Here is a 25,574-nt window from a genome sequence, read left to right as displayed (position 1 = left end):
ACGGACTCAAGCCATGCAGACTGCCGCAAGTTGAGTCTGGCTACATCAAAACTGCAAGCTCTGCAAAACCTTCTATTGCTCCCAGATTCATGCGCAATACCTTTCGCGTACCTCTAAAATCAAAGAGTAAGCCAGATATGGCTTCGCGCCTGGACTCCCGCTCTGAGTTCCAGGATAGCAGTCAATGTATTTGGCACAATTCCGCTCACTATTCTATTATAACGAGTTCAACATCATGTCACCCCAAAAGAAGACTCGCATTTTTGCATGTCTCTTGTCAAAGAGCGCGAGCCTCAGATACTTCGACGCAGATCAAACCTATCAATTCCGTGTACATGTGCTGAGAAAATTCCTTTCCACGTCTTTCCCATGTGAAATTGCGGCAAAACGAGATTATGATACGACACAGTTATGGCGCTCCAAAAAACCATCTGTGTGCTTAGCTAGTTGGCACCAGCAGACGCGATACATATCATTTTCGCGGTATCATACGGTGACTAGGTCGCCACCGTGGGGTATAAAGTCTTCTGAGACGAGCTCAGTCTTCCTTCTCCCTTACATTACCACCCTTTTATTCTCTAAAAGAAACAAACAGCAAGGACATGGCTCTGGTTTCCTCCAAAATCCATAGATCAAGGCGGCATGGCATGTCTTTGCTGCTGCCCTTGCTCTTGTAAAATTGGAAAGAAGAAAGGCCATGTTTTGTCATGCGAAATTTCTATTAACATGAGCAAAAGCCACCACACAGGTCTATACATTCAACTTCAGCGGGAAGCCTCGAAAACGTACGGACCGAAACAAGCGCAAAGCGATCTCATGTGAGAGAAAGTTCGTACCATGAACAAGAAAGTCATAAGAGACCTCCTCGATGTGCCGCTTCTCCCTTCCCTGGGTTTCTGTATCGTCTATAAAGCCACCTCTTCGCCATTCTCACTCTACCTCCCTGTACCTCTACATTGCCGCGAAATTACCAAAACTGCGTACGAGCCGGTACATGTCTTGCAAAAGAGTTCGAATTGGATTTCATGTGCTGCTCTTCTAAGACTTTCTGGCCCCATACGATGCTGGCCTGGACTTCTTCGACCGCATCTACCAAAACGTCGTGAAGGTTATTGGAATGCGATGTGGAAACCAAAAAGCAGAGATGAATATTTCATGGCTGGAGCGAGTGTGAAACCAAAACTCTCAAGTTATGGGCAAATGTCCCTGCGTACGCCAACGGAAGAATTGCGCTTGGACAATCCTTAGGTTATATAGGACCTGCTTCGCTGGCGCTTCCTTCGGTATATCCCTCATGGAGGCCTTTTTCCAAAACTCCGTCTACCAGATTTCCATGTGTGTTCCGAAGCACCTCGGCGGATGGCGATGCATTTGCGCCCGCAATTCTTGACCCTAAATCACTCAACATCATCCACATGACGACTTGGAAATGGATGGCGGCGCCGATGTACACTGCGTTCTGAATCAGTCGAGTAGGTTTGAAGGCTGTGCCACTGTGTAGAACACGAAAAGACTGTTCGCTGTGTTTGATGTAACTCCTACGCTATCGTGAGTTCATGGTATACTGGTCGTGACTTTGAGAAGGTGTCTGGTATAAAGCGAGACTGAATTTGCATGGCATGACATGAATGAATGCGTCGTGTGCTTGAAATGATAGATAACACTGCGCTGTTACCGTCTGAGGGTCCAAATGCGAGGGCAGACAGTACATGGAAAGAATGATGACCCTGGATATCGTGTACATCCTTGAACTCCAACATGTCCGAAACCGTTCATATGGCGTACCGTTAATAGAATTCCTTCCAGTTCCCCCATATGATATCTCGTTCGTACTTTTTCATAAGCTGGCCGGTGGGATCTTCTCCCTTGACATGTGCCCACGCGCCCGCGAAGTGCAGGACAAACTTGCCCGGCTTCCACTCGCCCTCTTCGTTCTCGAAACAGGGTATGTCCTTTGGAAAAGCGTTTAGCCTTGACTGCGGTGCCACGACGTGTCTGCTGACATATGGTTGCTCTTTGAGCAGTTGCACCATGGCGTCTTGCTCGCTATAACTCTTGCTGTCGTCACTCTTCTCAGCTTGGTCGCGTATCTGGAGTGCGCGACGGACAAACTCGAGCGATCGGTCGTGCGCGCGTACGAGGAAGGATCCGAGATTCAGGCCGTTGCAGTCGTGTGTGAAGATGTAGTCGACTTCGTTCGCATTTTCAGCCTTTTCTAATTCGTCTCTGACTACGTCGGCGACTGCGACTCCGGTGTCAGTGATGAGTGTGTCGAAGTCTAGCCACCATATCCAGTCGTATTTGTTGGTTTTGACCAGCCGCTCTACCATGTCAAACTTCCAGTATACAGGGCTGCGTGGCTCGGAGTGAGCTTCGAAGTCGGTGATGAAGTCGTAGCCGTGACGTCGCGAGTAGTCTATTGAGTCTTTGCGTCAGCTTCATTCCGTGCGATCTTCCGACAAGGCTGGGCTTACGGTCTTTGTTCTTGAGCGAAAGATGGAGATAAGACCTCTGATCCGTGACAAACGTCACGACGGCGATCCGTGACGGCCTATTATCTCCTTTGGCCGGAGGAGGCGGCGGCGGTGGAGGCTCTTCATGGCTCGGACCTTGACTGAGTTGCCATCCCAGAAAGACGAGGAAGACAAGCAGGACGAGGAGCGACGGCGGTATCTGTCGCGCTGAGCGGATGAGCATATTTATGGCGAGCGCGTTATGCTAATATGTGGAAGGGGTGGGGCAATAATCTCGCTGTGGCATCTATACAGCCGCACAGGACATGATTATCGTGAATGGTAGTACTCGGGATGGGAGCCAAGCGTGCGAGGTGCGCGGGATTGGATGCGGGACAGAAGGCCAAAGGGGAGCCATCGGGCCATGGTCGAGAACATGTCCGGATCTCAGCTGCGGAGGCGGCCGCGTGTCCAAGCCGGGATGGGGCCAACGGCAGTAAAAGGGTCGAATTTGAATTTCGTCGTCGACGATTGATTGCAGGTACATCCAGGCCAGCGACTCTCCGAGTGGTCAATACGAGATACGGCGGGAACGAAGTGGAGCGTTCGCCCCAGGAACGCGGTGCGGTGCCTGAGGTGACCTCACACCCCGCTGGCCAGGGTTCGAGCTCGGACCATCATAGCCCCAGCCGCCGCCTTGTTACCAGCCACCTCTGTTTACTTTGGATACAAACATGACCCTCCGCACTAGTATCGCACCAACACTGACATCATCACGATTTGATCCTCCCTGAATCATCATGTCTGCTTTTAGAGGAGGACGTAGCGGCGGCGGCGGCGGACCACCCAAGGGCCAGTTTCTGAACGGCGTTTGGCACTGTAAGTCCAAACATTCCCACAAGACATGAGCACCACTGACAACGACTAGGCGACTGCAATCCCCGACTGCCAGCAGTACACTTCGAAACCAAGAAAGCAGGCCCGAACAAGGGAAGATGGTGTATGTTACTTCTACTTTACTTTCAAAAGGCTAGCTCTCTAACGCGCTCCAGTTCGCTCTTGCCAAAAGCCTCAGGATGCGGAGGACCGATGCAAGTTCTTTTTATGGGATGATCACGCGCATGCCAGGGAGCAGAGTGCCCTCGCGAACAACTCTCGCACGGAACCTGGCCCTGCCAATCCAGCTCCCACCAACCCAGTCACGCCTTCCCGACGTCAACCATCCCCTCCACCGCCTTACACGATCGAGACGAACCCGGCCGCATCAAGTCGCAAGAGAACCCGACCTAGCAACGATGATTTCGATGACGAATACGGCCTTGGGCAGGTTAACGATGATGATCTGAATCAGGCTATGGTCGAGGCAGAGACGCCGAGCAGGGCCGCGAGGACAACCAACTTCACGACCCCTGCACCCAAACGACAGAAGCTCCCATGGCAGATGGAGACAGGCAGTGGCTCCAGAAATAATGGGCTGCAGACGCCCCAAACCGACCGAAGATCCCCGGGAGACAACCCGTTCGCACCCAGACACCCAACACCAGGCGGCGCTCTCTTTACTCCCTCATCCAACGTTGATGCAAACGAGCACTATCAGACCGCAACCCCGTCATCTTCATTTGACGCGACTCCCACTCCAAATCGGTTCAGAAATGCAATGAACGAGGACATCGTCAAAGACGTCTTCGACTTGCTGCAGAGCAGTAGCACACGCCTCGCAGACTCTACCGAAAACGAGCTCAGAACTCTGCTAGTTCGACACGCCAAGAACACCGAAGGATACAAGAGAGGTCGCGACGTCATCCGTAACACAGTCAAGGCAAAGGAACTGAAGATTAAGGAGCTGACATTTCGCATCGACACACTTGAAGCCGAGCTTGAAGCGGAAAAGGCCATGGTCAAACATCTTCAGTGGGAGGCACAACACGAGTCGGACACCTGATCGCCTCGAAGTGCACGATCCCAACAATCGGCTTGGGCTCCATACATCCACCACAAGTCTGCAGGTTTCGACGGTCATGTACTGGAGTGGAGCACATCACCCAACGTCCATGCTATCACTGAAAAGGCCCACCCCCAGACCAAACACTGCATATGTTACCGAAGTGGTGGGCTGCCCCACTGTTGCCGACGTGCTGCGAAGCATGGCTCACCACACTTGCGTCGTACGCGAAGCCAACGCGTCCGACGCGGATCGCATGGTACGCCTGAAGTCGGCTATATCGGCTATCGTAAGGGACTGTCGGGCTTTGCCACAGTTCTCTGTTCACGAAGACACGTTGGATGAAGGGACTCATTCTTTCCCCGTGCGATGGTTCCTGAGCACGCCATCAGACGTCGCGATTCCTCATAAGCACTCGGATTGCTTGAATGGTAAGTGCGAATCAATGCGGAAGAAGGAGCGATCGTGACGTGACAGCTGCGGCGGAACCGAGCTACGCCCAGCATTGGCACGCGGAACTCGGCAGGTAGACAGAATATGATTCGTCGGAACCCTTTCGACCCCAACCCTCTTACGTACGCCAGGCCTTTGCCGATGAGCTTTTCTCCACATCCTCCCCGGCGGAAGCTTGGCTATCAACGGCGGCCCCCGCCGAGCCACTGGAAACCATGTTCTTGTCCCATGAGGTTTTGTGAATTGCGAGCAAGAAAACCCATCTTGTAGGAAAAGCTTGTTTTGTGTCATGGCGATTGTTAACGTCGGGGTTGCCGTAGTCGTACCCCCGGTGTAGGATCGGGTGGGTCAACCATGCGATGTGAACTGGGAAATGCAGGGAAATCGCAACCCATTACCAACAGCAACCGAACGTGGGTTTGAAGAGACTGGTACGATCTTGGCGGACGTAGTGGGGCGTTTGCTTTGAACGGAATACAAAAGTACTTCACTTCTCACATGTAATGGCTAGGTCCGCCCACATTTCACAGTCTCCCGAAGAAAGGTCGATTTGGGATCGTTGCTCTATCCCGATACTTCCGTTTTGTTGAGGCCCGGCCTTCTACACCTCACTTCAACTCTCGCAAGATCGCTGTTCATACAAGATGGCGATGCGATTCCTGCGAAAGATAGGCAGCTATTTGGCGCCTCAAGCCTCGAAAAGCGAAGATGGCCGTGACCAGTGGCCCTCGAGAGCAGCCTTTCTGCTCGCTGCCATGGGCGGCTGCGCAGGACAAGGAAACTTGCTCAGATACCCGAGTGTGCTGTACAACAACTATGGCCTACAATGGTTCATTCCATATCTTCTGGCAGTCTTCCTCATTGCTATTCCGGCGCTCATCCTAGAAGTGTCAATCGGTCAAGCGTACCGTGGTGGTACCGTCATTGCCTGTAAGACAGCTCATGTGTCGATTACGTATGGAATACCAACTAATCATCTGCCGCTAGTTAACAACATAAACCGCCGTCTCAAAGGAGTCGGTATGGGGCCTGTTATCGTCAGTTTCCTTGTCGTCCAGTACTTTACTGTTAACTTGGCATGGTATGCAGAGTCCCCAAACAATATCGACGTCCGGTCTGTACTTACTCTGTCACCAGGATTATGAGATACTTCCAAGAAAGTTTCACGAGTCCCTTGCCATGGGAAGGCCGCATCGAGGACTTCTACTACAAAGACGTTCTTCAGCGCGGAGCAATCAACGAGGGAAGCCTAACGCCGGATGGCAATTCCGTAGCTTCATTCACCGGTTATCCCAACGGAGCTCTGATCGGTTCAACTGTAGGCTGGAGTATCTTTGTATGGTTCCTGATCTGGATATCCATCTTCCGTGGAGTCGGCATGACCGGTCGCGTCGTATACTTCACCATGGGACTACCCATCGTCACCACCATCATCTTCGTTGGCCGAGCGCTGTCTCTTCCCAATGCGAGTGACGGTGTTGCTCTTGTTTGGAGAACTTGGAGGAGCGACCAACTCGCCTCGGGAGTCGTGTGGCAGACAGCTGTTGGCCAAGTCTTCTTCTCCACCGGTATCGGCTTCGGATACTTCACGTCGTACGCCAGTTACAACACCAAACACGCCAACGCCGTAATGGACGCTTGTCTTATTTGTGGTAGCAACGTACTTTTCGAAAACTTCGCTGCATTTGCCGTCTTTGGCGTTGTAGGCTTTCTCGAAAGGTGGCCACAGGACGGTGAGCGACTCGGCGCCTTCGTTGTAGGTTTCTTGACACTTCCTGAGGCAGTGCTACAGATGCCTGGAGCAAATTTCTGGGCAGTGCTCTTGTTCTTCACGCTCATTGTGCTCGGATTTAGTTCGGCTTTTGTCATGCTTGACGTTGTCGTCACGCTTATTTGCGATTCTGGCATGGTCAAGGCTTCGAGACCTGTCGTGGTTACTGGACTGACCGTTCTCTCATTTTTGATGTAAGTGATGCTGCCCAGCTACTTATAAGAACTGCTCGCTGACTTTGACAACTTAGGTGTCTTCCATATTGCACGGAGTTCGGCTACTACCTCCTCGATGGTATTGATCGCTGGGTTAACAACGTCGCTCTAATCTTTGTCGTCTGGAGCGAGGTTTCCAGCGCTACGACTGTGTACCGATGGAGAGACATCGTTGAGGAAACCGGCCTGCCCGCCTTTGTCATATACAATGTTGGTTTCTTTGGCGGCCAAGTCTTTGGTATCAGTCTCGCGCACGGCATCAGCCGACCCGGAGCAGGCGCCGGTGCTGGTATCGGTTTTTACTTCCTTATGGCTGTAATTGCTGTTTTCGTGGCAAAGACTCCCACCGCGCGAGCGCCGTCTTTCTGGCACCGGAATACTTTCGTTCGGAAGTTCTGGTTCCTCGCCTTCTACTCGGTAAGTCGAACCAACTAAACGACCCTGACATTTCAGTCAACTAACAAACACGGCAGGGTAACCAACTCCGTCGCGACCTGAACGTCATCGTTGGCCAGGGCAAGAACTGGACGATACCAGCCTTCATGCCATTCCTCCTCCGTTATCTCAGTGGACCCGTCCTCGCCATCATCTTCTCCTTCGCTTTCCCCGAATTCCACACTCTACGGTACGACCCAATGATGATTGCCGGATTCATCTTGTCCATAATCACTATAATCGTTATCCTGCTCGGCTTCATAATGCCGCGATACTACGATGCTTTCATCCCTACGGAACGCCGTTACGAAGGAACCGAGCCGACGGCACCGATGGAAACCAAGGGTGAACTAGCTGGCAGGCCCATTGCTGAGGTGGCAAGCGCTGAGCAAGGGCACGGTGTCATGAGGGACTCGTCATCGGGGCAAGAGATGGATGCTCACAAGCATACCAATCCACCACCGTACACACCCAAAGAGCACATCAAGACGACCGGATCGAAAAAGACCACACCTGGGATCTAGGTTTTGTTTTAATTTCCTTCTCGCGGGAGCCCGATGGATGGGCCTCAGGCGGCGCTGGCAGCGCCGCATTTCCTTGTTTCTTTAGGTGGTGACTTCCTTTTAGCGCAGTATCTGCGACATTTGTGGAAAGCAACCATCATATATGCTGAGAGCCCAATACCCAGAGCCCAGATTATGCCAAAGCAACTCGACTCTGCTGTTTGCAGCACACCCAATGCGACTTTGCCGACCCAAGCCCTGATGTTTTCGCCCTCACCACTGGAGTACTGCTGACGAACTCTTGCTGAAAATTACACGATCTATCGTGCTTTTTGAGATACTCTGTCTTCTATAGTGATCATCTTCTGGAAATTGTGTGCCTAAAATTTGGAGATCAAGAGACGCGCCTGCGTAACATCGCGCTTCTAGCGCGGTATCTTCAGATTCTGAACTGGTGTTGACACGGCCGGAGTTCAGATGAAGACCCACTCGCTCGCAGAGTCTTTGCGCTTGCCTACACACGCCTATTAGAGTACAACCCGCTTGGGAAATAATTTCGCAAGACGCACAGCTCTCCTTCTGGATGGCCCGTACCGGTATTGGTCCTCCGCAATCACGATGCCGCCCTTCCGCGTGATACACTGCATAGGGCTGTCGGTATTTCCAGATTGCTATCCATATATCTAGATGAAGACATATGCATGTCGGGAGCCAAAGGTGGACGAATCCGGGGCAAGCGAGAAGCTTGTTTTCACGTGGCTGCAGATCCGCTGACGCCTGTGCGGCATGAGCCAAGCCAGCACGCAGACAAAGAAGAGTGCCTGGAGTGAGATTCCTTCTACATACACGCAATGCTGCATGCACATGTTTGCGCAAGGGTTTATTTGCCAACGATGCGGCCCGGCGAGTCAGACGGGTGGGCTGCCACTGCGCAGTTTGTGCGGAGACCCACTCAACCTTGCTCGTGGCAACTGCGCGACTTGTGCGGCCGCCACTGTCACGCTTTTGGACGATGAATCAGAAATGTAGGTAGCAATGACACATTTCGCGGAAAAGGCTCAAAAATTTGGGTTTCACTTATATCTGAGGGTTCCAGTATCGTGTTGTGTTTCCTTGAACGTTCCTTCCTTCGTCCACGCCCAGTCGCTTCCTTGATTGCTTTGATTGCGCGACGACAGCCGTTGGCTACTACCCCGGAACCGGCGCCCACTGACATCTATCAATCATCGCCTGAGCAAGAGAGTCATCCACCCGATTGATTGAGGAGTACCGACATTGTCGATATTACACAGCCAAGGTCACCCCGAACGCGAACCAGTCACCATGTCTCCCGCTGCGCCGTTACCCAGATTGCGCGATCCTGCGGTGAACGGCACCACAACGACGACATGCTTTATTTCTAATCTCCACTGCCCATCATGTGTGGACGGTATCCAAGCCTCTCTCACCGCGCTCTCACCGCCGCCACAAGACGTATTCGTCTCCATCGTTTCACATTCAGTGGTTGTACGCCACGCCGCTTCTCTCAACCTTGACGACATCACCGTCTCGCTAGAGGCTGCGGGATTCGAGATACACAGCGTGTTTCAAGACACCAAGGCTGTCCGGAGTCCGATCGAGGTTAAGAACCCCGAGGGTAAGAGCAAGGAGTGGCACACTAGCTTTGAACGCGCCGTCAACCACTGGCTACATCCTGCTGCCGACCTTGAAGACTCACACGACGACATGAAGAAGAAAGAAACTCACCTAGCTCAGTGCGAGCAGTGCAAAAGAGAAGGTGGTGGGGTTAGCTTGCACGGCGACGAGTTGCGGCGATTCAAGCCTGCGCCTATCGTCACGACTTCACCCAGAGGTAGCTCCGATGGCTTCTCGTCGCCCGAACCAAAGTCGCCTTTATCCGAGGCCTTCGTTGCTGTTGACTCGCCTGCGGCCCCACAAGTCTACAAAGCAACGCTGTCTATTACCGGCATGACGTGCAGCTCATGCGTCTCTGCCATTACCCACGCGGTCCAGGAACAGCCATGGGTTCAGTCAGTCAATGTCAATCTCTTGACTAACAGCGGAGTGATAGTGTTCAGTAGCAGAGATAAGTGTGAGGAGCTTGTCGAGACGATCGAAGATTGTGGGTTCGATGTCACAGTGGAGAAGCTTGAGGAGGTGCAGACCACATCGCCCGGAGCTGTAGCCGCGTCGAAGCAACAGAGCGAGCGATGGCGCGCAACATATTCTCTCGGAGGTCTGACATGCTCCGCCTGTGTCGGAAACGTCAACCAAGCGCTACGACCCCTCACCTGGATTGAGAAGGTCGATGTCAATCTTATCTCGAACAGTGCGACCATCATATTCAGAGGCAAGGAACATCTGCCAGAGATCAAGGAAAGTATCGAGGATGTCGGGTACACCGCTACCCTCGATCAAGTTGTTCAAGAAGGGACCACAGTGACCGACACCATCGAGCGTTCCGTCGCTATTCGCATAGATGGTATGTTCTGCCACCACTGCCCAGACAACATTACCCGAGGATTGCAAGAAGCGTTTGAGAACGAGCGCAGCTTTGTAATCGACTCTCCATCACTATCGCTCGAGCAACCAATTCTGCATATCAGATATGTACCGGACCCTCCTCGCTTCACGATCCGAAAGATCTTTTCGACGATCAAGAGCCTCAACCCAGCGTTCCAGCCTTCGGTCTTCCACCCTCCGACACTGGAGGAGCGCGCGCGCGAGATGCATGCGGAAGAGCGGAAACGTATCCTGATCCGCCTCATTCTATGCATCCTCATCGCGATTCCGACGTTCGTCCTCGGCATCGTCTTCATGAGCTTGATTAGCTCCAAAGACCCCATACGCAAATACCTCATGGGCAAGATGTGGGCCGGCAACGTCACTCGACTAAGCTGGGCACTATTCTTCCTCGCTACGCCTATCTACTTCCTCGCCGCTGATACATTCCATCGGCGTGCACTGAAAGAGCTGAGATCAATGTGGCGACCAGGAAGCCGGACCCCTTATCTGCACCGCTTTACCCGTTTCGGTAGCATGAACATGCTCATCTCACTCGGTACGACAATCGCATACCTGGCATCAATCGTAGAGCTCATTTTGGCTGCCACGAAAAAGTCTTCTGGTTCCATGAACGACTCTTACTTTGATGCAGTAGTCTTCCTGACGATGTTCTTACTCATCGGCCGTTTCTTGGAAGCTTATAGCAAAGCCAAGACTGGCGATGCTGTCACCTCGCTTGGAAAGCTTCGACCAAACGAGGCTGTTCTTGTCGACGCAGAAAAAGGCGACACCAAGATCGCGACTGATCTTCTCGAGGTCGGTGATGTCGTTCGAGTCCACAATGGCACTTCGCCACCGTTCGATGGAGATATTATCGAAGGCAGCACTAACTTTGATGAGTCTAGCTTGACTGGTGAGTCGCGTCCGGTCAAGAAGACCGAGGGTGATACTGTGTTCTCCGGTACAGTGAATAAAGGTTCACCCGTCAAGATCAAGGTTACGACAGTATCGGGTACTTCCATGTTGGATCAGATAATCCATGCTGTGCGTGAAGGGCAGTCACGTCGAGCACCGGTCGAACGCGTCGCTGATACTATCACTTCGCATTTTGTACCTTTTGTCATCGCCGCTGCCATCGTCACCTGGCTTGTCTGGCTCATCCTCGGTACTACTGGTGCGATACCGAACGACTGGAAGAACGAATCTGCTGGCGGCTGGGAGCTTTGGTCTCTTCGCTTTGCCATTGCCGTCTTTGTCATCGCTTGTCCTTGTGGTATCGGACTAGCCGCACCCACTGCGCTCTTTGTGGGAGGTGGACTGGCCGCCAAACACGGTATCCTGGTCCGCGGTGGTGGTGAAGCTTTCCAAGAAGCCAGTTCACTCGACTGCATCGTCTTTGACAAGACTGGCACCTTGACACAGGGTGGCGATCCAGCAGTAACGAATCACAAGATTTCCAACGACCAGAACGCTGCACTTGTGTTGGGCATTGTCAAGGTATTAGAAGAGAACAGCAATCATCCTATCGCTCGAGCGCTAGTCTCTTTCTGTAACAAGGAGACCCACAAAACACCTACAGCAGTCAACGTTGATGAGGTGCCTGGCAAGGGTCTCAAGGGTACTTTCAGGGTCGATGGACAAGACATCGTGGCGATCATTGGCAATGAAAGCTTTATGGCTGACCATAACGTCCCCATCTTCGCCGACGATGCGTCATCATTGCAGAAGTGGAAGTCGCAGGGAGATTCGGTCGCTTTAGTCGCCTTGTTTCTACCACGAACTGGTGAGCAAAGTGTGCCAGAGCAGTCCGAGCCATCCAACACGTCGGAGGCCCTGTCACTCGCCGTCACTGAAATTCAACCTCCGTCATCCTGGCGACTTGCATGTACCTTCTCCATCGCCGATCCGCTCCGCCCCGAAGCACCAGGCGTAATATCAGCCCTACAGGCACGCGGCATAGACGTATGGATGCTATCTGGTGACAACCCAACTACAGCCAATGCTGTAGGCGCGCAAGTCGGCATCCCAACTTCCAACATCATTGCTGGTGTCCTCCCAGAACAGAAAGCCGAGAAGATTAAGTACCTTCAGCAGACCCTCACCAAGCCGCACAAATCTGTATTCAACATCCCCTTCCTATCCCAAAGAGACAAGAAGCAAAAACGCGCAACTGTTGCCATGGTAGGTGACGGCATCAACGACGCACCCGCTCTCTCCACCGCCGACCTCAGCATAGCAATCGGCTCTGGTTCTGACATTGCCCTCTCGTCTTCATCGTTCATCCTCATCAACTCCCGTCTCACAACTATCCTCACCCTTCTCGACCTCTCCCGCGTAGTCTTCCGTCGCGTATACTTCAACTTCGGCTGGGCGCTCATCTACAACCTCGTCGCCATGCCCATAGCCGCAGGCGTCTTGTTCCCCATCACCACCGGAGGCAAACAGATGGACATGCACCATAACGGTGTTGGCATGGAAGGCGGTATGGCGATGGAGGATACGGGGAGGAAGCATATTAGACTTGATCCTGTTTGGGCTAGTTTGGCGATGGCGTTGAGTAGTGTGTCTGTGGTTTGTAGTAGTTTGGCGTTGAGGAGTAGGGTGCCTGGTGTGGGGTTTAGGGTTAAGGGAGGAAAGGAGGGCAGGGAGGAGACGGTAGATGGTGTGGAAAAGCAGAGAGTAGGGGATCAAGAGATGGTCTAGGGAATAATTAGGTAGGTGGTGGTATGGTGTGGTAATGATATCCTTATTCCGATGGATTCTCCAATAGCTATTCAAAATCATCAAGAACACTGCCGTCCAACTTCTCCCAACTCCAATGCTATTCCTCTGCCAAACTTGGTAATCCTCTATCCGCAATTTCGAGACTCAAGTTCCTTTCTACCACTGCCCAACCTTCACCCGCCTTATACTTCTTCCGTCTTCCAACACTAATCTTCACATCCTCTTCACCCGTCTTATGCATCGAATAAGTCATCTTCCATTCCCTCTCAGCAAGAAGACGGTGCTGGGGATCCCAATAATCCTGAAGAAAAGGAGAGGCTTTGTAATACCAAGGGATTTCCTTGCTCTCTCGCTTTTCTTGTAGAGGTACTCTAGGGTACCAAAACTGCCCCGTCGCAGCCCGATACCAGAAGTGAGGATCGGGTGTTATGACTGGAAGAGATATCTCTTCAGTGCTGTTTGCACCCTCGTCATCGGCATCGTACGCTGTGTCTGGTATCTCCTCCCTTTTTGCAACTTTGGCAACACGTCTCTGTTCATGTCCTTGATCGTCTTTGTCCTCGTTTTTGACGTTGTCTTCATCTTCGCTCGACGAGCGTTTCCGCTTCGGCGCAATAGTGAAGGAGCGGATTGGCGTGGCGAAGAGGAGGGATGGGGAGACAGGCGAGTTCTCACGGACTTGTCGTACTTTCATTTCCCATGCGCAATTTGAGCGTGGGCTTGGAATTGGGTTGTTGGTGGATGGAGGGAAGGTGGGGGTTTGCTTTGGTGCCATTTTTGTGGTGGTTTGTGTGGGTGAATGTAAGGGAATGATGGGAGGGTTGTTGAATGGATTGGATGGGCTTTATAGGAATGCTGGAATTGAAGAGATTCCTATGTGAAAAGCACGTGAGTGTTTCATTTTAAAAGCCATGACTGTGCCTATAATTTATTTGGTTCATTACTCTTAAAGGGCGGAGAACCAGTCTGGGGGCTACATGGCGACCAGAAATTTCTGCATCAGCCTAAAGGAGAGGTATGTCGTCCAAGCAGTATGCATTAGGGATGCGCTGAATGGACAGGTTGGAGCTGACAAATGTGGGATGTGGAGCGGACGAAAGAGTTGGGCGACATGGTAGTCGCCCGGCTGTGGTATTGCAAAGCGTTCTACCATGGAAATCAACATTGTAGTCAGCAAAGCTCGCGCACAAAGTGTTGAATATTATCTGTGTTGCTGGAAAAATACGAATTCTTCGAGTTCGTGCCTAGCACCTGGGGGAATTTGAAGTGATTGTCAATATATAACAGGGTCTTAGATGACTACGGCTCTATGGAGATTATAGGTATTGCGAGTGAAGTTGGATTTGTTCGAAGATATTGTGTATTGATCTTAAGCGTTGTATAAAACAAAGAAGCAATGTGGAGCTTTCCCCAAGTCTTGCTGTGTGCCAGTGATGCAAGATGCAGGAAACATCTCTAGGTCACACCATCGCGATGACTTCGAGAATGCGTATTTTCTAAGCCCATATCGAGCGAATGCCCTTATACCATCTTTTCTGCTGACCTTCATCCTTCTCTTAGTCTTGCGACCACCTCATCGGGTTGGCGCGAACGCCCTTAGCACCGGACGCTGAGGCAACAGCGCCCGTGCTATTCTTCTTCACTTCAGCCCGTCGAACACACGGTCCCTGGCGTTTCTTGTTGTCCCTCTCGATTTTCTTGATCAGGTCGGGAGTGATCATGATCGGCTTGCGGGGGCCGTGACTGCGTTTGGCCTTTGCCGGCTTGGGTGGCGTGGAGTCGTCGACTTTGACGGTTTCGACCGTGTCTGATCGATGTGTCGACGAGTCTGTTGGTTCTTCAGAGATTGCCTCGAGATAAGAACTTGCGAAGGCAGGGGCGGGAGCCGAGCGACGAAGGGATGCGGGTACAGATGTGGACCGCGCAACAGGCCTCAGGAAGGCAGTCGGGTCCACCTTCGTTGTGCCTTCGATGCCTTCCTCATAAGTACTGGAGGGAGCGATGGCGATGGTGGATGATGCTCTGGGAGGGGAGACTTGGACGAGAGACTCCTCGGATTTCTTCCCGCATGTCGAACACTCTGACTGCTTTCGTGTGTTTTGGGGGGAGACAATTTTACGAACAAAGCTGAACCAGCGCCTAACAGACGACTTGTCTTTTCGTTGGACGCGGGTGGAGGCCTTCAAATCGGCTTCGTCGATGGTAGTGCTGCTGTCGGTGCTCGCGCTCAGCCGAGCAAGGTCGGCGTTGGTGGTGGTAAGAGAAGCCATAGCTAGCGATGGGATGTAAGATAGACAGAGGAAGTCTTATATGTGTCTGAGGAAAGTCATATAGAAGAAATTTCCAGGCGCACAGCTAATTTATGGATGCTACCGCTCTTTACGCTGCCACCTTCAGACGGTCACGCTGCACTAAGTGATGACTGAAACCATGAGGCTCGTAGGCTGCGAATACATCATACGTAATTTGGCTTTGTAGTAGAGCACCTACTGTTGGCTGAACCAGATCCACATGGCGATATACCGAACTTTGAGTTCGCCAAGGTCAGGCGACAGTGATCGTGGGAGACGGCCCAGGGTTTGAAAAGGATCCAGAGCCAAGGCGCACTCGTTAAACGCAACCATAAATCTATGAGTCGTGAGCATTAGGTAGCGAGAGGCAAGTGCATGTGGAAGGCACAAAACACGGCCAGTGACCTGATGGCTGCGAATGACTGCGATGGAATACCAAACCAATTCAAGACAACTCTGTGGGCCGAACAAGATCATATGGTTAAAAAGTGGTATTCCCTGAATGATCCTATAGCGCCTGCCCAATGCCCATATTCTTATACACCAATATACAAGGTCGTGTGTTTCGCTACTTCCGCGCTTCGACTGCCTGCTGGAGTGCTTGGGTGGTGCCCAGTGGCTGTGCGGCTCGGTCTAGAGGCTTGTCCGGTACGATGACATCCTCGAACTCATCCTGCGAGATGGCATTGATGGTGTATGTGTCTATGCGCAATTAGTCAATGCTCTAGGCAGAGAAGGCGTGTACCATACAGATGCCAACCACCAGGGTGCAGATAGCGAAGCCGGTGATGGTGTTTTTGATCAGGTACGGCGCGCGGGTTCGCAGCAGGGCCGGCGATGCCCGCATGCGGTCGTCATAGTAGGTCGAGCGGAAGGGTTTGCTGTCGGCGTTAGCATACACCCTCGATGTACATGCGCAATGCCACTTACTATCCCATGTTGGCGTGCTGAGACTCTCACTGCTTTGCGGGGAATCGCCAATGTCTCGCCGCGGTGGTGAACTTCCACCACGCTAGGCGGCCTTGGCGGCCAGGCGTAGATCATCATGGCACTGCCGCGAACCCTCCGCGTCACTCACCTCACCCGCAGCTGTAGTCAACAACACCAGTCGCGCAATCCCCCTTCGCTTCTCCACGCTCTCTACGCCTCTTTAATCATTAGCTTTGCTGGGAATGGGAGCGCCCTTGACGTCGGATACCGGGCTTTGTCGCGTTCTTAGTCTGATTGCCGTGCGCGCGTGAGGCAGCGTCACTTCTCTTCACCCTTTCGAAGAAACAAAGCTCGTCTCGTGTGCACTCGCCATCAGCCATCGCCATGAGTTCGCAAACGATACAGCAGATGGAGTCCGCCCGGTCGCTCGCGTTAGGCGACGGTAGATACTATCCTACCATCATACCGGGCGTGCTCCCCATCATCGGCTACAGTGAAGACCAGAGCATCGAGATACAGCGCTGGGGTGCCGACTTTCTAGCTGAGGCTTTTGCGTCGCCAACATGGCCCCAAGACGTCAAGCAGAACAGCGCGCCCTCTGTGTTGGCGACCCTGAAAGCCTACCTCGACAATGTTGAAGACAAGAGCGTCATCAAGAGCGCCATCCAGGCGGCTGCCAGCGTGTACCCGCTTGTCTACAAACACATGTAAGTGACATCCCAGGCATCAGATAGAAGTCCCCATGTCAAATATGCCATGCGCATCTTGAGGTCCCCTTGCCAGATGCCTATGATTGCGATACAGCGAACACGTTCTTATACTTGCATGTGTCAGTGTCTCCGACGCCAGCGATGCCCAGAAATGGCAGCTCATGGCCGGCATCAAGTCCAACATCTTGCGCCGAATGGACGCAGCCGCGCCCGGTGTGCGGATATGTTGCGTCAAGTTCCTCCAGCAAGTCGTCCTGGTACAGACACCAGGCGTTACGGACCCTAGGGTAAATACCACACTCTACCCAATGTATACACAGCCATCTGATCCCTCGCAGCGCGCCGACCCGAACGACATCTCCCTCTCCCTCGTATCCCGCGACCACCCCCTCATACCCTACGCGAGCCTCGAGGCTGAAGGACACGGGCTGTTGGACAGGTTGCTGGATATCATACACGGAGATCACAGGTTAGATAGACAGTCGCAGACTGCTGGAATGCCTCTAACAGAGACTAGTGACGGCTTGCTTGTGACTGCCACACTCAACAGCTTGGGCATGCTAATCCACCGCCGCCCAAATGTTGCAAATAAGATCTTGAACAGTGTCTTCAACTTCAACCCTCTCAAGCTCGCCAATTCGCCCATGACGCCCAAGAACAAGGTCATCATGAAGTCGATTGAGCGTACAACAAGGGCACTGCTTGTGAACATCATAAAGAGGTATGTCTGCCTTGCTATATGATAGTACTGCTGATGCTCATAAACGTAGAAACTCCCCAGATAACCCCATCAACGGACGGATACAGCAGTTCCTTGAACGCATGCATCGTACACGGATTGAAGTGTTCGATGAATCTAACCGTAAACGTCCGGCACCGGTTGAGCCCACTGATGGTCTTGACCCGGCAAAGAGGCAACGCTTAGTCGCTGAGCCTCCAAGTCGCACGCCATCCGTCCAGCCGCTACCGCCTGGTGAAGTGAGCTGGCGACAACTGTACACACTGAACGCTGAGGGCAGCACTGCGAACTTTGATGTGCAGAACTTCAGGGATCCCGAGCAATTGCTGAGGATAGTCGTGCCTGTTCTGCAGTCGGTGAACCCACAGAAGCTTGAACAAGCTATCAACGTATGTGATGTTCCCTGTCCAATTCAGACCCACGTTGGCCTATACGTTTCAGGCCTTATTGGAGGTGTCAGTCGTAACCGTGCTAACATCATCTAGGCCGTCCGCGCTCGTTATCAGACACTCAAACAGACCGCACCAAGTCGCCCTGTACAGCCCCCACCGACCGCCGCCGCAGAAGACGAAGAAGAATACGAGCCCGACTTCGAGCCCGAAGACGCTGAACAACTCATCAACAAGCTCGATGGCATCCCCTCGAATCCCTTCTCCTCACAAGGCGGGCCGTCATCCGCGTTAGCACCCTACAAGCTGCCCGAGGCACCTCCGTTATCAGAACAGGATGTTCAGAAGTACGGTGACATGACCGTACATCGAGCCTTCGGCATGCTGAGCAGTGTAGATGAGACACAGAAGAGCAAAGTCGCTAAAGGCGGCTTCAATCGACTTGCGGCCACCGATTACAACAGAGACGCCTGGGTCACTATACTCTCTCGACTAGCTACACGAGCCAGCGCTGGCCTAGACGACCCGGAAGAAGGCATCAAAGATGAATACGCCGTCAAGAACGCCAAGGGCAACATGCACATCAGCGATGCGGTAAGAGACGGCCTGTATCAGTACATACTATACAACTGGAAGTCTCGCATCGACGTCGCCATCTCGTGGCTCAACGAAGAATGGTACAACGACATGGTCCTCGCCGAGTCCGCCGAAGACACCGCTACAAACGGTTCTTCCAACCACCACACATCGCCGAAGCCACCAGGCAACTACCACCGCTGCGCTCTCCGCCTCATCGACGGCATCCTACCTTACATCGAACACACCGATAAAATCATCATCCGCTTCCTCTCCGAGATACCCGCCATCGACTACAGCATCCTCGTGCGCCTCAAGAAGATGGCCGAAGACCCCGAGCGCATCGACTTGGCGTGTAACACACTCCACTACCTGTACATGTTCCGTCCCCCTGTCCGCAAGATCGTCGTCGATATCCTGGCAGAGATGTGGACGGAGAATGAGCGGGCTAAACCTAGTGCGCAGAAGTTGTTGGTTAGGTGGAGGCCTGAGGTGCTTGGTGAGGGCAGGAGCGTCAGTATGCCTACTATGGTTAAGAACGAGAGTAGTGCGGGTGCTGGTGGGGATGCGCAGATGGTCAAGGAGAGTGCTAATGGCGCTTTGGAGGTCAAGGCTGTTTCGTAGATGGGGAGATGAGGAGAGAGGAAACTGGGTGGAGTCGAAGGAAGGAACATGCCATGGGGTTTGGATTCGAGGCGTTCGTTTCATCATGTGTATACCTATCGGGTTCATTCAGAGCTTTGTGCTACGATAGGAAGTAGGGTGTACCACAGTACGATGGGAGAAAATGAGGTGGGAAAGCGAATGGATCATAACAGAGAGAGGATACGTGGTTCCACGGAGATACAGTGCAGCCAATGTACAACATTCCAATTTGTTCAAAACACGGATCTGCATTCATCCATTGGCACTTTTACTTTACGTCGTAGTGATCGTTTCTATGCTAATACATCTCCATCGAAATCACATCATCCTCTTCTAACAAACAAACACACATCTACTCAATCTTCATCTTCTGGAACTGCTCAATACTCGCCTCCCAATTCCTCGCCTCCAACTCCGCAGTCCTCAGCTTCTCCTTCTCCTGCTCCTTGACCGCATCACTAACCTTCTGCTCCCACTCATCATCCATAATCTTCTTCTGGCGCGTAATCGTCTCGTTGGCTTTAACAAGGCGGTCTTGAGCCTTGGTAATCTCCTTGTCGAGCTCAATGCGGCCCTTGACGTCGAGGTACGCGGTCGCGGCGGTGCCGATAGTGTAGACGGCGCAACCGGAGGGGATGGAGTCGGTCGGAGATAGGATTTTGATGTCTGCGACCGTCTTTCCGGCGAGGGAACGGATGGAGGGGAGGGACGTGGGTGTACTGAGGGTGGCATGGGTAGAGTCGTCCAGGGACTTGATGTAGGTGGATGCGCCTTCCTTGATGGCGTATTCGGCGGTCAGAGAACGGAGGCCCTTTGCGCTGTCGACGAGGAGCTCGTATTCGGCGTTTGCGGTTTCGTCTTCGAATTCTGGCTTGTATTGGGGGAAGGGTGCGATGGTGATGGAGGGGGTGGAGTCGCCTTGACGGCGGGGGAGACGCTGCCATAGCTCTTCGGTGAGGAAGGGCATGAAGGGGTGGATCATGTTCAGTCCTCCCTCAATGGCGGTGTAGAGCGTCTGTTTCGCGCTTTCCTTCTGCTCTTCGCTGCCCTCGTCGAAAATGGCTTTGCTGTTCTCGATGTAGGTGTCGCAGAGGTAGACGTAGAAGTACTTGTAGGCAGCCTGGGTAGCCAGACTGAACTCGCGTGCCTCCAAGTGGTCGTTGATCTTCTTGGAAGCGACGTTGAGCTGATGCAGAATGTATCGCTCAGGTAGTGACTCTGAGCCTCCCTTTGTGACCTTCTCTTGTGGTGTGAAGTTGTCTCCCAGACGTCCAATGACGTACTTCGTGGCCTGGTAGATCTTGTTACAGAACCTTCGGTATCCGTGGATGACCTGATGACTAGTCAGTATACAACATCGAGAACAATATATCAGGGATCACCTACGTTGACATCGAACGAGATGTCACCTCCTCCTGTGGTGTACCCAACAAGGGCCATGCGCAACGCATCAGCACCGCACTCGGGGATACCCTGAGGGAAAGCTGTCTTCTGGTACTTCTCCGCCTTGGTCAACTCCTTGGGATCAAGGTTACCCGCGCGAAGCTGGTCGTGTAGCTTCTGTAGAGTGATACCATCCATGATGTCAACAGGATCTACAACGTTACCCAGCGACTTGGACATCTTCCTGCCGTCAGAGTCACGAATGAGCGAATGGCAGTAGACCTCCTTGAACGGAACCTTGCCGGTAAGGTACAGCGAGAGGAAGATCATCCTGGCAACCCAGAAGAAGAGAATATCCCATCCGGTCTCGAGAACAGATGTGGGGAAGAGCTTCTCCAGGTCGGCGGTCTGGTTGGGCCAGCCGAGGGTGGAGAATGGCCACAGACCGGAAGAGAACCATGTGTCGAGGACATCCTCATCCCGTGATAGCGTGAACTTCTTGCCAGGGAATTTCTTCTCTGCCTTGGCCCGCGCCTCCTCCTCTGTCCGGCCGGTGATCCAGAGTTCGTCCTCACTTCGGTCACCCGCTTGACCTTCGATTTCAACAAAGTACGCGGGAATCTGGTGACCCCACCACAGCTGTCGAGACAAGCACCAATCTTGAATGTTGTTCATCCAGTGCATGTAGACCTTCTCGGAGGTGGCGGGCCTGATCTTAATGTCGCCCTTCTCTACGGCTTCGATAGCGGGCTTAGCCAGGCTGTCCATCTTCATCCACCATTGCGGCTTCATGATGGGTTCGATGACATCGCCAGATCTTGAGCATATCGGGACCTTCATGGGGTTGGGCTCCGTCTTGACGAAGAGATCCGCCTTCTTCAGTGCATCAACGACGGTGTAGCGGACATCGAAACGCTTGGCGCCTTCGAATTGACCAGCGTTTTTGTTCATAGTTCCGTTGTCGTTCAAGATGTTGATGAACTCGAGACCGTGCTTCTTTCCGAGGTTGAAATCGTTGGGGTCGTGTGCTGGAGTAAGCTTCACAGCTCCAGTACCAAACTCAGGGTCGACATAGTCGTCAGCGACAATAGGCATGAGACGGTCGATGAAGGGGTGACGGGCTTTCTTTCCGACGAGGTGCTTGTAACGGTCGTCCTTGGGGTGAACAGCGATACCGGAGTCACCGAGCATTGTCTCGGGACGTGTTGTAGCGATCTCGATGAACTGGTCGGTACCTTCGATGGCGTACTTGAAGTGAGTAAGAACACCGAACTCAACCATCCTCTCGTACCCAGGCACAGAAAGCTTGGTAGGTCCAGCCAGATCCTTGTTGTCGACCTCAAGTGTGCTAAGAGCTGTGTTGAGAGCCGTGCACCAGTTGACCAATCTGTTACTGCGGTAGATCAATCCATCCTCATGCAGGCGCACGAAGGTTTCCGTAACAGCCTTGGAGCAGTTCTCATCCATGGTGAAGGCCTCGCGTGTCCAATCGAACGATCCACCCATTCTGCGCAGAGTGTTGGTAAGATGCTGATGGTATTCCTCCTTCCACTCCATAGTCCGCTCAAGGAACTTTTGGCGACCAAGATCGTATCTCGTCTTGTTCTCCCTCCGCTTGAGCATCTTCTCGACAACGGACTGTGTAGCGATACCAGCGTGGTCGCAACCAGGCAGGTACAGGGTGGTGTAGCCCCTCATTCTATGCCACCGTATGAGGACATCCTGGAGACTCGTAGCGAGTGCGTGTCCGCAGTGTAGCTTTCCGGTAACGTTGGGTGGGGGAATGGGAATGACGAAGTGTCCGGGTCCCTTGACATATCCGTTCTCGGCGAACTGAGGCTTGAAGAAGCCCTGGGAATCCCACCATGCATCCCATGCCGACTCGACGACCTTGGGTATGTATGCCTTTGTGTATGCGTCATCTAGGGGCCTCAGCCTCTTCTTCTCGCCCTTGGGTGTCTCTTCGACGTATTCTGGTAGTTGCTCCTCCTCCTTGCCCTTCTTCTTCTTCTCTTTGGCTGGAGCGGCGACATCCTTGGAGGCACCGGCAGCGGCAGCCTTCTTTGCCTTGAACTTTGCGTCCTTCTCGGCCTTCTTGCGCTCCTTCTCGAGTTCCTTGGCGGACTTCTCCTTCTTCTCTACGCCCTTGTCGTTCTCACGGCCAGGCGCATGTTGGCCGGTAGCCTCGTGCTCGGCAGCGCCAAGTATGTCCTTCTTAACGTCTGCGCTGAGCTCGGGAGGCGGCGCAGTGTTAGGTGCCGTCTTATCGCCGGTCGAGTTGTGGGAGGACGCGTTGAGCGCCATGGTTGCGGTCGAGTAGTGGTGTTTGTGGATGAGCACGCGCTCAGCGTGAAGCGGCGTGTAGGTTCGCGATAGGCTGCGGATTGGCCGTCTCAATTGCAATGGGCGTCTGGCAAGAATTTGAGAATCGAGGTTTCGTCTGCAGGCGGCGCGCAGTGTAGTGGGCGCGGTGCGGGGCAACATTAACAAAAAAGTGCCTGGGTGTGAGTCGTCCAAGTCCGGCCTGCGTCACCCCACATCCTGGAGCTCGGACGGACCCCGCCTACGACGACGAACCATTGAGCCATGCTCGTCGCTCCATGACTGCATACAGCACAGTCATGACGGGACACAGTCATTGCCAGACGATAGGAGCTCTCCGATCTCACATCGGGAATGCCCGACGATGATTCATATGTGATGAAAAGCAAAACACCAGTTGAGGTGCACAAGTCGAGTCAGAGATAGGTGTGTCACAAAAAGATTCATCATTGACTACCGTGAGCATAAGACACTTCTAGCAAGAATGAGCGTCCACCAACACCCCAATATGCATTGAGCCGAGTACTTGTTGAGCTTTGTTTGCTCCCATGCGCCTGCGATGTACCATTGCGCTCCCCATCGCTTATACAAGAACGATACCTAGCACCTTGCCCTATGCACTGCCGCTCCGTGATGTGCGCCCTGTGCTTGTACGCCGGCACCTCGGTTGTGTCTCAAGCCAAAAAAACTTGGAACGGATAGATGGGAGACCGAGTATTTCGTTGCTGTAACTTTTATGCTATTACATAAAGTCTAATTACGTGAATGGGTATCTCAATCATGCCGCGGTGCTGTTTTGCTGCGCAGCCTGTCGGACGGGCGCAAAGTAAGGATGTTGCATAGCCTCTTGGGCAGTCAGTCGGTCCTGATACATGTTAGTCTTTGACACCGCATCTTTACATATGACAGAACGTACCTGGTGATCGTATCGCAGCAGTTTGTCAAGGAAGTCAATCGCATCGTTGCTGACAAAGCGCTGGTTCTCGGCATTGATGAATGAGTGCCACGGCTTCTTGGGATACCGACTAAGTATGTCGTCGTACTGGGCGTCTAGCTCAATGTCGTACTTATCGAGATAGTCAAACAGGTCCTCCGTTCCAAGCACCTTGGCAATCTTGACGAGCTGGTCAGAGTTGCTGTTGCCGTGGAAGAATGGTTCCCGCCTGAAGATCATTGAGGCGAACATGGCACCCAGCGACCACATATCAAGCGAGTAGTCGTACTCTTGGAAATCGACTAGTAGCTCGGGGCCCTTGAAGTAACGTGACGCGACACGGACGTTGTATTCGGTTCCTGCATGGTAGAATTCCGCTAGACCCCAGTCGATTAGGCGCAACTAGTACTCGTTAGCTGTGCTCCTCTGCTCTGATAGGATGTACCCACCTTCCGCTTCTCATGATCGATCATAACGTTATGAGGCTTGACATCACGGTGCATGATGCCTTTGCTGTGACAGTAGTCGAGGGCCTTGAGCAGCTCGAAGATGTAGTATCGCACGTCGTAGTCCTGGAACTTGGGGTACAGACTTCTGAAGTCGGTGTTGTTGACGTATTCGAATATCAGCGAGGGTGTTTTGCTCTGTTGATCGCTGGTCAGCTTTTCTCTCAAGCACGCGGCAGCGGTTGGGCCTCAGTACCCAGTCGCCAATCCAGTCGGAGCCGTCACTAACCTGGTTGTCGCGCACCACGTCCAACAGCGAGACGATGTTGGGGCCACCCGACAGATTCTGCAGGATCTTGATCTCACGCTTTATCTTCTTCTTCTTGACGGGCTTGAGGACCTTGATGACGCATTTCTGGTAGTTAACCACGTTGATGCCCTCAAAGACCTCCGAGTACTTTCCGCGGCCAATCTTGCGGACGACCTCGTAGTTCTCGAGCACGCCCCAGGAGATGTTCACCGAGTCGTAGTCCCAGTACGACCGAGGCATGTTCGCGTTGACATCGGCGTAGACGCGAGCGAGGCTTGTAGCCCCGCTACTGTTGTTCAACGCCATTCGGGTAACAAAGCAGTTCTCCGGGAGATCTGTTGAATTCCACTCTGCGCGTTCTTCGAGGTCTGTACTGAGATCTCTGCGCCAAGGGGCTGTTGTATCGAGCGAGGGGTCGTATAGTGGGGTGAAGAAGCGGAGGACGTCGGGACCCTGGGAGAAGAGGGCAAGGCCTGCAAGCGCACCAAGGACAGCGAGCGCAAGGAGCGGATATGGAGGAAGGCGCAACAGAGGGCCGTCACGGCAGTCGCGTTGGGCCTCGTGGTTGGGCGGGGGTGCCTGGGTGTCGGCGGTGGTGAGCTCTGGCTGCTCGTGTTGGTGGTGGAGGATGGCTTGTGGGCGTTAGACTAGTACCAGGCAAGGGCCAAGCTTTTCCGGCAGGCGGGCCCAGGTGCTGATGACGATCCCTTCTATCTCACTTACAATTATTTAGCTTGCGCTGCCGCATTTCTCCTTCCACCTCTGCAGTAGTCATTCTAGCTAGTGCAGCCATGTTTCACGACCTGAATGTTCCCTGGACGGATGCGACGCGCGAGCTGCAGCGCACAGTAGCTTTCCTCGACGAATGTGAGCTCTTCGAGTTGTAGTTGAATGCGCC

The 25,574-nt window shown here is 53.0% G+C and overlaps 9 protein-coding genes across 9 annotated transcripts; 4 read left to right on the top strand and 5 right to left on the bottom strand.

Moving 5' to 3' along the window:
* Positions 1-1,787: 1,787 nt before the first annotated feature.
* On the bottom strand, positions 1,788-2,697 carry J4E92_008746 (uncharacterized protein; the record flags this gene model as incomplete). The annotated part of the gene is made up of 2 exons (XM_051500097.1): positions 1,788-2,416; positions 2,475-2,697. The coding sequence occupies 2 exons, from the start codon at positions 2,695-2,697 to the stop codon at positions 1,788-1,790; spliced, it is 852 nt and encodes a 283-aa protein (XP_051349795.1).
* A 556-nt stretch (positions 2,698-3,253) lies between these two features.
* Positions 3,254-4,395, top strand: J4E92_008745 (uncharacterized protein; the record flags this gene model as incomplete). Its single annotated transcript, XM_051500096.1, has 3 exons — positions 3,254-3,332; positions 3,382-3,453; positions 3,506-4,395. The coding sequence occupies 3 exons, from the start codon at positions 3,254-3,256 to the stop codon at positions 4,393-4,395; spliced, it is 1,041 nt and encodes a 346-aa protein (XP_051349794.1).
* A 1,097-nt stretch (positions 4,396-5,492) lies between these two features.
* J4E92_008744 (uncharacterized protein) lies at positions 5,493-7,793 on the top strand (the record flags this gene model as incomplete). The annotated part of the gene is made up of 5 exons (XM_051500095.1): positions 5,493-5,778; positions 5,836-5,929; positions 5,986-6,813; positions 6,870-7,251; positions 7,308-7,793. 5 exons carry the CDS (start codon positions 5,493-5,495, stop codon positions 7,791-7,793), a joined length of 2,076 nt encoding a protein of 691 aa, XP_051349793.1.
* A 1,302-nt stretch (positions 7,794-9,095) lies between these two features.
* Positions 9,096-12,980, top strand: J4E92_008743 (uncharacterized protein; the record flags this gene model as incomplete). Its single annotated transcript, XM_051500094.1, has 1 exon — positions 9,096-12,980. One exon carries the CDS (start codon positions 9,096-9,098, stop codon positions 12,978-12,980), a length of 3,885 nt encoding a protein of 1,294 aa, XP_051349792.1.
* Positions 12,981-14,557: 1,577 nt separating this feature from the next.
* J4E92_008742 (uncharacterized protein) lies at positions 14,558-15,271 on the bottom strand (the record flags this gene model as incomplete). The annotated part of the gene is made up of 1 exon (XM_051500093.1): positions 14,558-15,271. One exon carries the CDS (start codon positions 15,269-15,271, stop codon positions 14,558-14,560), a length of 714 nt encoding a protein of 237 aa, XP_051349791.1.
* A 589-nt stretch (positions 15,272-15,860) lies between these two features.
* Positions 15,861-16,139, bottom strand: J4E92_008741 (uncharacterized protein; the record flags this gene model as incomplete). Its single annotated transcript, XM_051500092.1, has 2 exons — positions 15,861-15,994; positions 16,043-16,139. The coding sequence occupies 2 exons, from the start codon at positions 16,137-16,139 to the stop codon at positions 15,861-15,863; spliced, it is 231 nt and encodes a 76-aa protein (XP_051349790.1).
* Positions 16,140-16,606: 467 nt separating this feature from the next.
* Positions 16,607-19,260, top strand: J4E92_008740 (uncharacterized protein; the record flags this gene model as incomplete). Its single annotated transcript, XM_051500091.1, has 6 exons — positions 16,607-16,929; positions 17,057-17,219; positions 17,271-17,401; positions 17,450-17,653; positions 17,703-18,060; positions 18,157-19,260. The coding sequence occupies 6 exons, from the start codon at positions 16,607-16,609 to the stop codon at positions 19,258-19,260; spliced, it is 2,283 nt and encodes a 760-aa protein (XP_051349789.1).
* A 373-nt stretch (positions 19,261-19,633) lies between these two features.
* On the bottom strand, positions 19,634-22,968 carry J4E92_008739 (uncharacterized protein; the record flags this gene model as incomplete). The annotated part of the gene is made up of 2 exons (XM_051500090.1): positions 19,634-20,614; positions 20,668-22,968. The coding sequence occupies 2 exons, from the start codon at positions 22,966-22,968 to the stop codon at positions 19,634-19,636; spliced, it is 3,282 nt and encodes a 1,093-aa protein (XP_051349788.1).
* Positions 22,969-23,764: 796 nt separating this feature from the next.
* Positions 23,765-25,469, bottom strand: J4E92_008738 (uncharacterized protein; the record flags this gene model as incomplete). Its single annotated transcript, XM_051500089.1, has 5 exons — positions 23,765-23,851; positions 23,903-24,322; positions 24,370-24,564; positions 24,623-25,308; positions 25,400-25,469. The coding sequence occupies 5 exons, from the start codon at positions 25,467-25,469 to the stop codon at positions 23,765-23,767; spliced, it is 1,458 nt and encodes a 485-aa protein (XP_051349787.1).
* Between the last annotated feature and the right edge of the window lie 105 nt (positions 25,470-25,574).

Source organism: Alternaria infectoria (assembly GCF_024043175.1).
Source record: "Alternaria infectoria strain BMP 0036 chromosome Unknown scaffold_18, whole genome shotgun sequence".
Taxonomy (NCBI): domain Eukaryota; kingdom Fungi; phylum Ascomycota; class Dothideomycetes; order Pleosporales; family Pleosporaceae; genus Alternaria; species Alternaria infectoria.
This window is presented reverse-complemented; position numbering and strand designations above follow the sequence as displayed.